A 13,411-nucleotide genomic window follows, 5' to 3' on the forward strand; every position below is an offset into this window, starting at 1 on the left:
CCAAAATATATATACCCCGTAACGTGTTCAGTTAAGTATTGGAATTTAGGAACAAAAACCCAACTGCAAATAAAACCCAAATAAAAACCCAACTCGATGTAGAAATAAAAACTTACTAAGGCTTTGTTTGGTAGTAGCCAGGAGCATGGTTAAGGCTTTTTATCTATGTTTTTCTCTTCGTTTGGTAGCAAATTATGAAACCCATAACGGACTCAGATAGAGCTCCGTTCCGTCAAAAAACCACTGTTTCACCCAATTGTTAACAGCTCGATCTGCTACGGATAAATTTCATGCCTCGAAATCTACAACAAGACAACCAGTTATTTGACTAAAATAGCCCTTCATTTACTCTATTTGTGATAAATTGAATTATTTTCTACCGACAATTGAACACCAATTTGAAATAACAAACCCTCGTCTCCTCAACTATACAAAATTCTGATATTTCTTCATCGCTGAAGACGACGGAGAGTCCCACACATCGCTGGAATTGTAGGTAATTCTCCGAACTTTGCAATTTTCTTTCCCAAGTTATAATATTTCGTGTATTTTCTGGCGATTTGAGCTCTGTTTTGAGTTATGGATTTTAATTTCATGGGTTGTTCTTCGGTTTTGAATTCTGTTTTCTTCTTTGGGGATTCGCCTGCTAGTACGAAGGTCGTGTGTTATGGATTTGGTTGTTTTGTTGAATTGCCGAATTTTTGCCCAAATTGTAAATACTTTCTGCACTCTGTTATTTATTCACCCAAAACCCCTCGCATTTCCCAGTATTTGGAGATGTTGCCTGCGAGGCCTGGTAGTCATGAACGTGATGATGTGTCGCTGCTTGTGGAGGAGTATCACGAGGTCAATCATGTGAATAGGCTGTTGTTTACAGCTATTCTGGAATGTATGCGCGACAGCCGGTCACTTCGTCAACGACGATTAAATGTTCGGCCTTACCAGATAATAGAACGTGTTCCGGCACAAGTCGCTCACCTAACGCGTCTTGTAGGCCTTACTGATGTTGATTGCATAAACAATCTTAGAATGGATCGTAATACATTTGGTCGATTATGCATTCTACTCCGCGAGCGGACTGGGCTGATTGACGGAAGGTGGGTTAAAGTCGAAGAGCAAGTTGCAATGTTCCTCGGTGTTTTGGCACATCATAGCAAAAATCGCATTGTGGGCTTCAATTTTCGTCGCTCATTGCAAACGATATCACACTACATTCACTCAATTTTGAGTTCAATATTGCAACTTCATGGAGATCTTCTAGTTACACCTGAACCCGTAAATGATGGTTGTACAGATCCACGGTGGAAGTGTTTTCCGGTACAGTTTATTCGGTTGTAAAGCCCGTTCATTTCAGTCCTTACTTTATTAAATTTGAACACTTCTTTTCATATTTTAGGGCTGCTTGGGTGCTTTAGATGGCACGTACATAAACGTGACAGTGAGCAACGCAGACAAAGCAAGATACCGAACTCGGAAGGGCCAAATATCGACGAATGTACTGGCTGTTTGCGACAGAAAGCTTCGTTTTGTTTATGTTTTATCTGGCTGGGAGGGCTCAGCCGGTGATTCTCGAATCCTAAGAGATGCAATCAATAGACCAAATGGACTTAAAGTCCCTAAAGGTTATATACTGCCTTTGAATCCCCTTGCCTACTCTTGCTTCTACATACTAACCCTCATACACCATTCTGTTGTTTGACACACTACTGCCTCTCTTAGGAAGCTACTACTTGTGTGATAATGGGTATGCGAACAGCGACGGATTTCTCACACCGTACAAAGGTGTGAGGTATCATCTCAAAGAATGGGGCCCCAATGCTATATTCGTCCACAGAATCCAACTGAATTATTCAATATGAGGCACACGAAAGCGCGGAATGTTATCGAACGAGCATTTGGTGTGATGAAAATGCGATGGGGAATTCTCCGTTCCCCATCTTACTATCCGATTGAAATACAAAATAGACTTATAATGACTTGTTTCTTGCTCCATAACTTCATCAGAGGTCAAATGGACTCTGATCCATTTGAAATGCAGCTTGATGAGAACTTATCTGCGGAAGATGTGCTTGAAAATGCAGAAGTAGATTTCGTTGAGTCAGTAGATCCTACAGCAGAATGGAATCAGAAAAGAGACAATCTTGCCATATCCATGTGGAATCAAGTTAACCAATTATACATTTGTTTGTTGTTTATTTAATCGATATGTGTTGTTGAGTCAACTATACTATAGTAGTTGATATTTGTTTTTAACATCCAAATTGATTAAGTTGTTCGGTTCCATTTTTGTCTGTAGGAACATGGAGTTGAAGAATGACACCGCCGCGGAGGGGCCACCCTGTGCGTGTGGGGCTGGTAACATGTTGGCGCTACGCGCGGGGGAAGCTGCAATGAATCCTGGCCGTTATTACTACAAATGCCCCAATTATGAAAACCATGTGAAATCTTTTATTTGGTGTGATGAATACCAGAACAGGAAAAGAAGTCCTACGGAGCGGGTTACATCGGGGGCTGGGCAAGTGCATGCTGATCGCCTACTCCATATCCAAGCCCTCTTCATGTTTATGGCTATTGTAATATTTTTATTTGGGATTGTAATTGGCCGCCTACTTTAGCAACTTCTATTTCTTCGTATCTAGTAGTTTCTGTATGGGTTTGTAATCGACTATTCTATACTTTTGTTATATGTAGTATTCAGTCAGACAATGTAATTGTGTTGAAACTCAATTGTGGTGCTGAAAGATGTTATGTTGATGTTAGTTTGATGTTATGTTCATTTCATTAACTTATTTTGCGGTTTACAGGTGAAGACCAATTTATTTACTCATATCATGTTATTTGTATAATTTATAATTGCATAAATATATTTTTAAAACTAGGTACTGAAAAAATGCGCGAGGACCAGAGCTATAGGATATTTGGTGTGGATAATATCGATGTAGTATAATATGTGATATTTTTATATTTTGTTATACACAATTTATGTGTTTGAATGTACGTGCATCCCTATCTGATTAAATTCTATTGATTGATTCTAAGTGAGGCTATTAAACTTCAATGTTCCTCTAATTATTAACGAATATTTCACTAGTAATTAATCTCTTCACACTTCCACAAGAACTTTTATTTAGGAGTATCTTGTTCGGTTTAAAACACGAGGTCCTAAATTTATAAAACCACGACCCCAAACATTTTTTACTACTATTTTTTTTAATACCACCTCTTAGGTGCAAGCAACACAAAGTTAACTTTCCAACATCCATAATTGAAAACATAATACAATACAAAACGAGTACATATAATTATAATAGTGCCCCACAGCGCATTGTTCTACAAAAAGAAAGGCACACTAAGTTCATCTCCGAATTCAACGTGAAAATGCACTTCCATGGGATCTACTTGTCGAACGCATCAGCTTTCATCTCCGGTATCTCCTCAGTGTCTTCGGAGTCGGAGGAAGAGTCATCGGTGTCTGCGTAAAAGGCATAGTTAAATGTTGAATTAAGCTTAAAATGACTGATGTTATTGAATAGAAAAACGCCTAACAAGTATGCATTACATCCTCGGGGATAGTAAGGCAGACACCCGTTCGAGAGGAAGCGAGTCACATTGAAAACACGGGCTGATACATGAGTAAATATAAGCATATCGCCGTTGTGAAGGTTGTTGTCGCGCACAAAGGCAGTCCACGTATTCGACTTGTACGTCCCAACGACGTCGCTCGCGAAGGACGAGTTGGCAGTGGGGGTGGAGACCATTCTCCAGACATGCCACAAAGGATGGGGGGAGACGCTGCATTGGCATAGTTATAGAAATCATAACTAAACTCATACGACAAAACAATATTGAGAGAACTAAACAAATTTTATACACCCTACCAGTTTGTCGGCATACAGATCTGGGTAGTATAGGCGGAAAAATGCGCGAGGCTCTTCTATCTCCTTCCCTTTGCCCCTGCAAAAGCAAAACGGTCGTCAGTATTCACATCCTCAATGGAGGATAGGATTCAGACTGCATTGTTGTTGTCATACTTATTCTTAAGCTTTGAGGAACCAGTAGGCGCCATGGTTTTAATTGGAATGGTGTGTGACGGTTCTGCAAACACCTTCCCCAATTTATAATACCATCCAGTAGACTATATTAAATGCCTCCAACTACAACAACATAGCTTTGTTATGAAAGGTTACTTTCTTCATGTTTGTGTTGGTTCATTACTCCGTCCGTCCCACAAAGTTTGTCACATTTCTCAATTTTCGAATGTCCCACAAAGGAGGAAAAAAATCATGAACAACGAATACCAAGGTTGCAATCCTACTTGTATAATTTAATATAATGTGTAGGAGTAATACTTATAAAATTAATATGCAACGATCAAATTAAACAAGAGCCGCACTAAATAATTATTACTCCATATTAGTTTAATTTATACATATATAATCATTTATACTGTTATTTTAATTCATAGTGTCCGCTAAAACAAAATGCATTTACAACTGTACTTTTGTTTGTCTAGATTATTTTAGTATATATAATTATATATATTTGAGAAAATATAAAGTACTAAAATGTTAAAATAATTAATAATTTCTCAACATAGTTACACGTAAGATGATTGAAAATAAATGCGAATGATGATTAAATATTAGAATACAAAAATATTAAAATTTATTTCTACTACTGTACATGGAATGTAGATAAACTTTTCATATAGTTTTTGAACTCAATTGGTATATTTCCCACAATAGATATTAAATACATCCTTCAATCTCGTTAATATGGGCTCTTATTCCAGTAATTCGTACACCCTCCGTCACACGTTACTTGAGTCATTTATTTTTTGAACTTGTATTGAAAAAATAATAATAAATAGTTAAAGTGGTGAGAAAAAAAAATTAAGTGGAGAATAATGTAAAGGAGAGTCTTACTTATTATTATTTTTTCAAAACGAGTACAAAAAATAAGTGACTCAAGCAACGTGGGACGAAGAGAGTATAACTTTGTGGGACGGAGGGAGTACTTTGTAAACCCCTCAACGCGCACGAAATAGGCTTCTATTGAATGTGATTCAGACATATACCTTCCAACCACTCATTTTGCAGACACCAGATGTAGATAGTCTTGAGATATTATATTGTTCATTCAATACCCTCACCCACCGAGAAGTAAATATGGAGTACTTGGCAGTAGTTGTGCATTGAAGCCATTTTTTGAGTTGTTGTTAAGGAACCAATCTTAAATACTATCACCCCCTTGCTAAATTGAGCACACTTCCTAAACTGAGCACTTGTCTAGACACTGGCAATGTCACTTGAAATTCCCCCACAGTCGGTGTTTCTTTACAATGGCAAATGGACGCAGGAGGTGGATAACCTCTTGCTCACAACAATGATAAGGCTAAGGGATGCATCCAATTGGAGTGGTTTCGTCATTCCCACCCACTTCTTGATGGAGGCATCCGACGTTGTGTACGAAAAATTCAAAATTCGTTTCACTAGACATGAGCTATATGATCGACTTCAAAGTTTGGAGAATCGCTTCCGGTCGTTCAATAATGTGATTGATGTCTCAGGCGTGATATGGAATGCAAACCCGAACACCATCACGGCGAGCGACGACATATGGAGGTCTATTTTTAAGGTATGGTATACTTCGAAGATGTTTTTGATGTATCGTAATTACTCATATAATATTCTGCAGTGATCCACTATTTATCTATATATTTTGTAGAATGACAAAATGGCTGGAGCCTACTACTACAAGGGGGAGCCGGAGTTTAGAAACATGAGAATATTATTCGACTATGCGACAGTTAAAACAGAGTCTGAGAACACTGTTGTGATCATCTCGGACACAACTGAACAACTCATTCACATCTCCGACAACGACGATGCAGAGAACAACTTGTCGAGGGAGGTTGTTTCACCCATTGGCGTGCCGAAGCCAAAATCTAAACGCAAACTATTTGATGATCAGACAGAGGTTGCTGACCAGGAATCAACAAACAACAAGGCAGCACATTTGGGGTCACCACCTCTGCACAATGTGACCAAGGCAAAGCTTCAAGGCTCTCCTTTGTCAAGCTCTTGTGCATCTTCCAGCCCTGGTGCCTGGTGGAGGAATTAAATGTTTGACATGGCTCCCATAAGTAGTAACTTCTCGACGCATATAGTAGTATTAGTGCTTTTGTAGTTTATGGTGGTTATCAACTATCGATCTCTAGGCATAATCAGTACCTTGTAGTGCAGGCTTTTGTATTTCACTCTTTTTACCTGCACATGGGCTAAGAAATCCTTAAGTTAAGAACTGATGTAACCAACATCTTTGTATAAAAGGTTGTGTGATTAATAATGGTATTATTAGATATTGTGTGTGTTGAATGCTTCAAGTCTTATGTATACCTATTTACCACTTTGTGAACCAAAAAAATGATGAACTCATCAGAACATATCACATACTAAAACATAGGAAACTTCATTACTCCATTACTTCTTTACATAGGAAACACTAAGTACTACGAAACTTCACCACTTGGTCCTGGATATATGACTGCAAGTCCCACCCTAGTTACTACTATTTACAAGACAAAAGCCATAGACCACATCAGAAGAAGGATTACTTGCACTAGCCATTACATACATATTATGCTAAGACAAAAGCCAAAATACTAGATCGAACCAAGTGAAGTGAATACCCAAGCAACTACACCTGCCCAGCCCGTTTCTCAGCAAGCACACGAAGTGCATATGCAGGACGAGCAATTGGCGGCATCCCCATAAAGAAATCATGACGAGCCGGGTTTGCAACAAGAACTTCACCTATGTCGAAGATGTCCAGCATTGAGAGACCATCAATGGTGCTCAGAACCTCATACACATCCTTTCTCGCCTTGCTCAGATCCACCTCGTACCCAATCCTCGTGGACAACATCTCTAGGCGTGTGTTGGAGTCATCATGAATCTGCTTCAGTAAATCCACCATTCCACCAATATGGGTGGAAAGTTTAGCCCTCTTTGCCTTTTTGGATGTTCCTGGGGCACCACGGTCCACCCCCTCGGGGCTTTCCCCAGCAGATTCTGATGCAGCTATAGGCGGAGATCCAAGGTTAACCCAATTTTCATCCATCGAGCCGACGTAGTCACTATCAGGAGTTGGTGTAGGTGCATTAGCCCGGACTCTGGCTCTGATCGCAGCGTCAGAGATGTCTTCAGCGCATACTTAATCAATCCATGAGTCATAATTAAATGATGGGAATATACCTTGCGGATGAACTCTTCCACCCAAATCCATGCTCGCTACTGCAATCCCCTGAATATAACCAGCGGCATATGCCGAAAGATATTAGGAAAAAACAGAACTTACAAACAAAATAGGAAAAAGGTTAGTTCATCACAACAAAGCATTGGAGAAGAAATTACTGCTATAATGCTTCAAAGGCCAAGAATATTCACCGCTAGTCTGGAGTGATAATCGAATGAGACAAGAGTGTTAAATAGGCGTTCCATAAAAGCGCCAAAATTTTGATTTTTTCCCCACCAAATAAAATTCCCGCCTTGGTTGATTTTCAAGGCGGAAAAAGAAACCGCCAAATTTTTTATTTTGTCTAAGATCAAAAAGTGAATTCCCGCCACTGTGATTTTCAGTCAATAATTAAATTTCACCAAGGGTATTTGTGGAAATAGCTGGTCAAATACGACTCCCCAATTCACTACCAAACAGCCGATTATTTGTATAACTGGGTCCCCCAATTCATATCAAACAGGGGATAAAGACGAGTTGATATGAGGGAATAGTACAATATGTATAATTAACTAACTACACTTCATCTAACCCGTCAGACTACCAAACGCGGCCTAACAGTTAAATGGACCCCGTTGAAACTGCAAATACGTTTAGCCACAAAACAACTCGATGCATACATCGTAGAAGCTTCCCACAAATAGAATTAGAAGGGCTAATGGGTTTCAAAATGGCTGGTCATTATCAATTAAAATTTTAAGGTATACCATTGTCTTAGTATACATTAATTAAATCATGTTTTTATAAGAAGAATTTATTGTTATACTCCTTTTATCCTATTAAAAATAACTCACTTCCTTTTTCATTCGTCCCAACAAAAATCACTTTAGTTACCGATCGCGTTCATTGATTACATTTCTCTTGAAGACCATCTCATAAACTCACATCTCCGTCTACTCGACCTTCGCGCCCTCATGAAACGCGGTAAAGAATTGAAGTTTTGGGACTCACAAGCCAAGCACTTGTTAAAATTAAAAAAAGTAGAAATCAATTGGAATTCAAAGAGGTGCCTCCATATTTTAATTCTAACACCATATGCCAACTATCCATATTAAAAATAGAATAAAATAAATCCATTTTTAAAAATAACCAAACGGATCCAAATAGAATTTATAAATAAATAAACAAACGGTCTATTATAAAATAATAGTAATATATTTTTCAGTTTTTATTTTTATCCATAAATTTTTTTATGGTGTAGTAGACTTTTATATCGTGAAATATTCCCTTCATTATCAAATGGCTCTTTTGTGACGGAACGGAGAGAGTATATTATAATTATAATAAAATATGAATAAACAATTATGCAATACAGGGTCTATTATCAAGTAAATATGAAGTGAGAAATTTAACAAAGTGACTATCAAAATAGAAACTTAGGAATAACGGGGACTGAGGGAGGACTTTTTGCCGTAAATTTAAATGGAGTAATAATGTTGGGATAGTATAATAGTACTCCATATCGGATGATCTATTAAATTTAATTGATATTATAAGTCATAGAATAATCAAAAATTGTTTAAAACCATCCAAATTAATACAGCCCAACCGAATAAATTCCAAGCCCAAATCTAAATTGGTCCATTTATCTTTCGTCTCGGCGCCACTTTTCCTACACTGAGTTGCCTTTCCACTGCTACAGTTTTGAATTTCGGATTTGAACTGAAATACACCATTTCAGAAATTCTTGGAGATTAAAGGTAGACTTTTTCTCTTATAGATGCACAAAAATTAAATATAATCATTTTGTTTGTAATCTTAAAAATTTACATTTTATACAAAGCCCGGCCCATCAAACTAATGAATAAGGCCTACTTATTTAGAATTGTCAAATGGGCCGAACTGGCATAAAATCCCAATGTGAGATTAGGCACTCAATATTCTCATAAATCAGACTCTTTCTTCGCTCAAAATCACACTCAAAAATTGAACAATGGAAGATGAAGTCTGGATTCCGATTTAGGATCGGTGAGCTTCGGAGAAGGATCGGCATATACTCTGTATCAGCTGCTGCCCGCTCCGGCCAAGAGATCAAACGCCTCACTCTCGCTTACTTCGTCATCTCCGCCCTCGACATCTTCGCCGCTCTCGATTGAGTATCTCCTCTTTCCCCAATTTGATTAAGTCCACCCTCTTCCCCTAGTGAAAGCTTTGTTTAACGAGGATGCTCGATTCAGTGTGATCTGAAGTCGTTCATGTTTGTGAATGCAATTATTGATTTTGTCATCTCTATTATGCTGTTTACTTAATCCAGTTGGTCTTAATTTGATTGTGAATCTCTGTTTGAATTGTAAACTAAATGAGAATGTTTTTTATTTTTTTGTTTTTTTAATCTATTGTGAATCTTAGTAGTTTTAGTAGATGAGCGACGGCAGAGGAGGAGTTGGCCGCTTCGTGCGGCGATATTCTTTTTGTTGTTTGGCTTCTTTCTTGCTTTCAGCATCTTTTTCCATTTTTTCTCGAGCTATAAACTATGGAAGGAAAAATACTACTCCCTTCGTCCGCCAATAGATGTCCCATATGTTTGAATCGTATCAAATATCCCCATTCCAGACCCACTTGCTATGCTTTTATAGTAAACTATCTGAAAATAGTTAGTTTTTTTGCATCAGGTTAGCAGCTGAAAGCCTTGAGGAAATCATGTTATCAGGCCATACACAAGCCTTGAGGAAATCATGAAATCTTCTGAACATCCTTCTAACTTCTTAAGTTTGTTAATTATGGCATTCGATCGTAAATCTTGAAGATATTGAATTTAAAAATCAAGAATGCTCTGTAAATTCGAGAATGTGTATGTACAAGAGAATTGTGTTGTTTTAGCCCATTCCGCGCATCCAATCCCCGTGGACATTCTTAACATAGTCGGACATCCGTTGTCCTGACTTCAAAATAAGGAACAACACGAGGTACAAAGGCAAAAACTTTTTCTCTTTCCTATTTACTTTTTCTCTCTTATTCAGTACTTACTTTATCATCTATCCAATTTAATATACTCCTACTTGTCACAAAATTTTATGCAATAAACTTTATAGTACCTGGTGAAATAATATATCTATATAAATAATATTTTATTCATTTATCAAAATAGTCTCAATAGTGGCTCATACGATTTTTTTTTGCAAAGTAGAAAAAAGTACGAAAAATTATTTTTTAGTGGGGAATCAATTTTTTTTCACCCCCATATTAGGCCCGCTAAAAGCCCACCCAATGTCCAAGACCGGTCCAGGGTAAGCCCATTAGCAACCCACCAAAGTACTTACAATATATTCATTCAACCCTTTTTATTTGCTTGAACTCATTCATGACATCCATATATATTTGGATTTAAACTTTTACCAGGAGTATATACTGTATATATCATGGTTAATTTATAAAAAATACAAAACTATAATATTTATTTAAAAATTAACATTTTATTAAAATTTTATCAAAATAGATATCAAACTTCTGTTCTACTTAAATTGGGTCTATAAGTTTCCGTTATTGCATTATATCGAGTAGAGATCACAAATTATGACAAAATATTAGACAAAATACTACTCCTTCCGTTCCATAGTATTTCTTTCCAACACTGAGATTATGAAAATGATGTGCAATGTATTAAATAAAAAGATAATAAAGTAAAAGAGAGGAAAAAGTAGAGAAAATAAAGTAAGGGAGAAGAAAAATGCGACAAAATGACTCTATGGAACAAAGGGCGTACTTTGTTACGCTTTGAATCCTTTGAGTGGAAACAAACTCCAAATTGTAGATATAAAACTTAAATAAATAACAAAAAATAAGGAAAAGAGAATACTTCATTTCATTTTCGATGTCATGCCTCAAGGCTTACAACTATTTATACTAAATCGTATCATAACTAGATTCAATGAATCATGGAAACGTGCTAAGTGAACATGAGAACATACTAAAATAACTGACATCATGCAACTACAATAATGCAAACGTGCAAAATAATTGAAAGATCATGCTAGACTAGGTTAAACATTAAACAAAGTCTTCCAAATATGCGGGCCTTCGTGGGTTGCGGACTGAGCGTTGTTGGGCTGCTATAACTGAAGTTGGGCCATGGAGCGAATTTGTATCATACTCACTATTCATTTTGCGCCCTAAAAAACTTGTCTTAGTATGAGAGCCGCAGTGCATTCAATCATATATAACTGATAACTCCCTAACAATAGAGCATTCCCAATCTTATACCAAAGGAGTAATCATCTCTATTGAAGTGTTTCCCTGTTTCTTCACATTTAATTTCAATTTCACTCATGGAGGAAGATGTTTAGCAGAGCTTATGTTTCTGCAAATCCGGTAATTTCTCTCAATTTTTGAGCTTCTAGTGATGCTATTAACTTGTGTTGCGCATTAGTAAACCTGTACTTTTATCGCACTTAATGTTTTTTAGGAAATGCATAAGATGGATGTTCCTTTAAATGATTGCGGGATGAATATTTCCATTAACTGTTGTTATCTTTTGCGTTGTGTAGACTTTGATTTTGCTATTATGGGCATCTTCTTCGAGAGTGGTAGCGAACCAGATATCACAACGAAAGGAATCCTTTTGGTAGATAAGGGTGATGATGTTGTTAAATTGCTCGAAAAGCTTGTGGATCTGAAACTCTGTGAACCTAATGAATTTACAATGGAATAATGATCGATGACGTCTGATAAGGTTGACATCTGGATTTTTCTATGACACTTCTTTAGAAGAAGATTTGAAAGAAGTAGTAAGAAACCTATGTCAAGTCTAATAATGTGTTAATTGACGCGTTATGCTGTGAAATTATTCGAAAAGATTTTGGATTTCTGATGTGAGTCTAACTATGTAATTATTATGGACTCAAGGAGATGCCTGGACTTTGCAAAGTTGGACAAATAGTTATAGCTCACGATCTACATCATATATAAATGCACTGCATAGCTACACAAATAAAGTTTGTGTTGATCAACAAAGTCCAACAATCTGTGGGGATTCCTTCTTCGTTAAAGGATTGTTTTTAGAGGATAGGGTTTGGTCTTTTCTTCATTAAATGATTGTTTGTAGAGGATAAGGTTGATTGATGTTAGAGGATAAGGTTGCCTATTTGAGACTGTATGAGCCTAATGATGTTATGATATGGATAGTGATATGTGAGCATTGCAAATGTTGCACAAATATTTGTAGCCCACAAGTATTTGATGCTTTGGTTGCAATTCTACACTCGAATGTAGTATCACAAATCATGTGGTTAAGTATGGTTATGTTGTTATTGCAACTCCTGCTTTGATGTTGCCTTATGGATTGGAAGAGATGCATTTGAGTGGCATGGACATTTTCTAAGAATACATGGATAATATTGGCTCTTTGCTTGTGATATCATCCCTATGCGTTCGGTGGTTCAAAGTTGGAAGTTTTTCAAGACTTTAGCTTCTTCTAATGAAGATAGTGATTTGGTGCAATGGAAACCGAGATTTGGTGTCTTGCTTTAGCTATCTAAGCAAGCATGAAACACTGTTACTCGAAGAGATCCATTGGATGTATGCATGTTGTTCTTATGTTGATAAATCGATGAGCATCAAGATTAAAAGGTTAGCTAAAATAACTTTGTAATTTCAAATTCTAACCACATTCATTTTAGAATTTAAATTCAATTTTGATGTAGAATATATTATGTTAATGTATATGCTCACATCGAATGTTATTCATCAATTTTCAGGTGTGGAATCCAAATACCAGATCCAGAAAGGTTATGCAGATGAGCAGTAAGAGTGGTTTACCATTTAAGGTGTTTAAATTGCAACTATTGATATTTGTATATTTATTGTCATTTAAACCAATTAATTTGCAATTGTTGTGCATTATTTAATTCTATGTGCTTATTCAATTTTTTCATTGAGCAATTGTTGTACATTATTTAATTCTAAAAAATGATAAGTATTTCACTTTTATTTATATTTTGAGTCACTTATAATATTTGTATTGAATACTATTCCATCTTTCAATACTCCCAAGTGACACATTTTTTTTAAGATATGGATGACATTTTGACTTTCATAAAATTAAAAAATGAAATAAAAATAGAATTTGGATATTCAAAATTCGAATCATTTACTTACTCCATGCTACTAAACCACATCT

At 36.6% G+C, this 13,411-nt stretch overlaps 3 protein-coding genes and 1 long non-coding RNA gene across 4 annotated transcripts; 3 read left to right on the forward strand and 1 right to left on the reverse strand.

Moving 5' to 3' along the window:
- The first annotated feature begins 777 nt into the window (after positions 1–777).
- Positions 778–1,859, forward strand: LOC125191413. The gene is made up of 3 exons (XM_048088978.1): positions 778–1,317; positions 1,397–1,622; positions 1,720–1,859. The coding sequence occupies exons 1-3, from the start codon at positions 778–780 to the stop codon at positions 1,857–1,859; spliced, it is 906 nt and encodes a 301-aa protein (XP_047944935.1).
- Positions 1,860–3,167: 1,308 nt separating this feature from the next.
- Positions 3,168–4,081, reverse strand: LOC125201528. Its single transcript, XM_048099685.1, has 4 exons — positions 4,032–4,081; positions 3,879–3,954; positions 3,560–3,792; positions 3,168–3,472 (listed from the first exon to the last, which is right to left on the reverse strand). Exons 2-4 carry the CDS (start codon positions 3,890–3,892, stop codon positions 3,396–3,398), a joined length of 324 nt encoding a protein of 107 aa, XP_047955642.1. The 5' UTR covers positions 3,893–3,954; positions 4,032–4,081; the 3' UTR covers positions 3,168–3,395.
- Positions 4,082–5,204: 1,123 nt separating this feature from the next.
- On the forward strand, positions 5,205–6,377 carry LOC125220441. The gene is made up of 2 exons (XM_048122636.1): positions 5,205–5,637; positions 5,728–6,377. The coding sequence occupies exons 1-2, from the start codon at positions 5,302–5,304 to the stop codon at positions 6,121–6,123; spliced, it is 732 nt and encodes a 243-aa protein (XP_047978593.1). The 5' UTR covers positions 5,205–5,301; the 3' UTR covers positions 6,124–6,377.
- Positions 6,378–11,456: 5,079 nt separating this feature from the next.
- LOC125201752 lies at positions 11,457–13,110 on the forward strand. The gene is made up of 3 exons (XR_007172965.1): positions 11,457–11,604; positions 11,781–12,861; positions 12,990–13,110. It is a non-coding gene; the product is annotated as an uncharacterized LOC125201752 (long non-coding RNA).
- Positions 13,111–13,411: the final 301 nt, after the last annotated feature.

The sequence above is a fragment of the Salvia hispanica genome, chromosome 1 (assembly GCF_023119035.1).
Source record: "Salvia hispanica cultivar TCC Black 2014 chromosome 1, UniMelb_Shisp_WGS_1.0, whole genome shotgun sequence".
Taxonomy (NCBI): domain Eukaryota; kingdom Viridiplantae; phylum Streptophyta; class Magnoliopsida; order Lamiales; family Lamiaceae; genus Salvia; species Salvia hispanica.

Coding starts and splice junctions, on each gene's coding strand:
- LOC125201528 (XM_048099685.1), bottom strand. Junction 3,473..3,559: donor GCCTTACTATCCCCGAGGAT/GTAATGCATACT, acceptor CCTTTTACGCAG/ACACCGATGACTCTTCCTCC.
- LOC125191413 (XM_048088978.1), top strand. CDS start 778: ATGTTGCCTGCGAGGCCTGGTAGTCATGAACGTGATGATGTGTCGCTG. Junction 1,318..1,396: donor CACGGTGGAAGTGTTTTCCG/GTACAGTTTATT, acceptor TTCATATTTTAG/GGCTGCTTGGGTGCTTTAGA. Junction 1,623..1,719: donor TGGACTTAAAGTCCCTAAAG/GTTATATACTGC, acceptor TGCCTCTCTTAG/GAAGCTACTACTTGTGTGAT.
- LOC125220441 (XM_048122636.1), top strand. CDS start 5,302: ATGTCACTTGAAATTCCCCCACAGTCGGTGTTTCTTTACAATGGCAAA. Junction 5,638..5,727: donor TATGGAGGTCTATTTTTAAG/GTATGGTATACT, acceptor TATATTTTGTAG/AATGACAAAATGGCTGGAGC.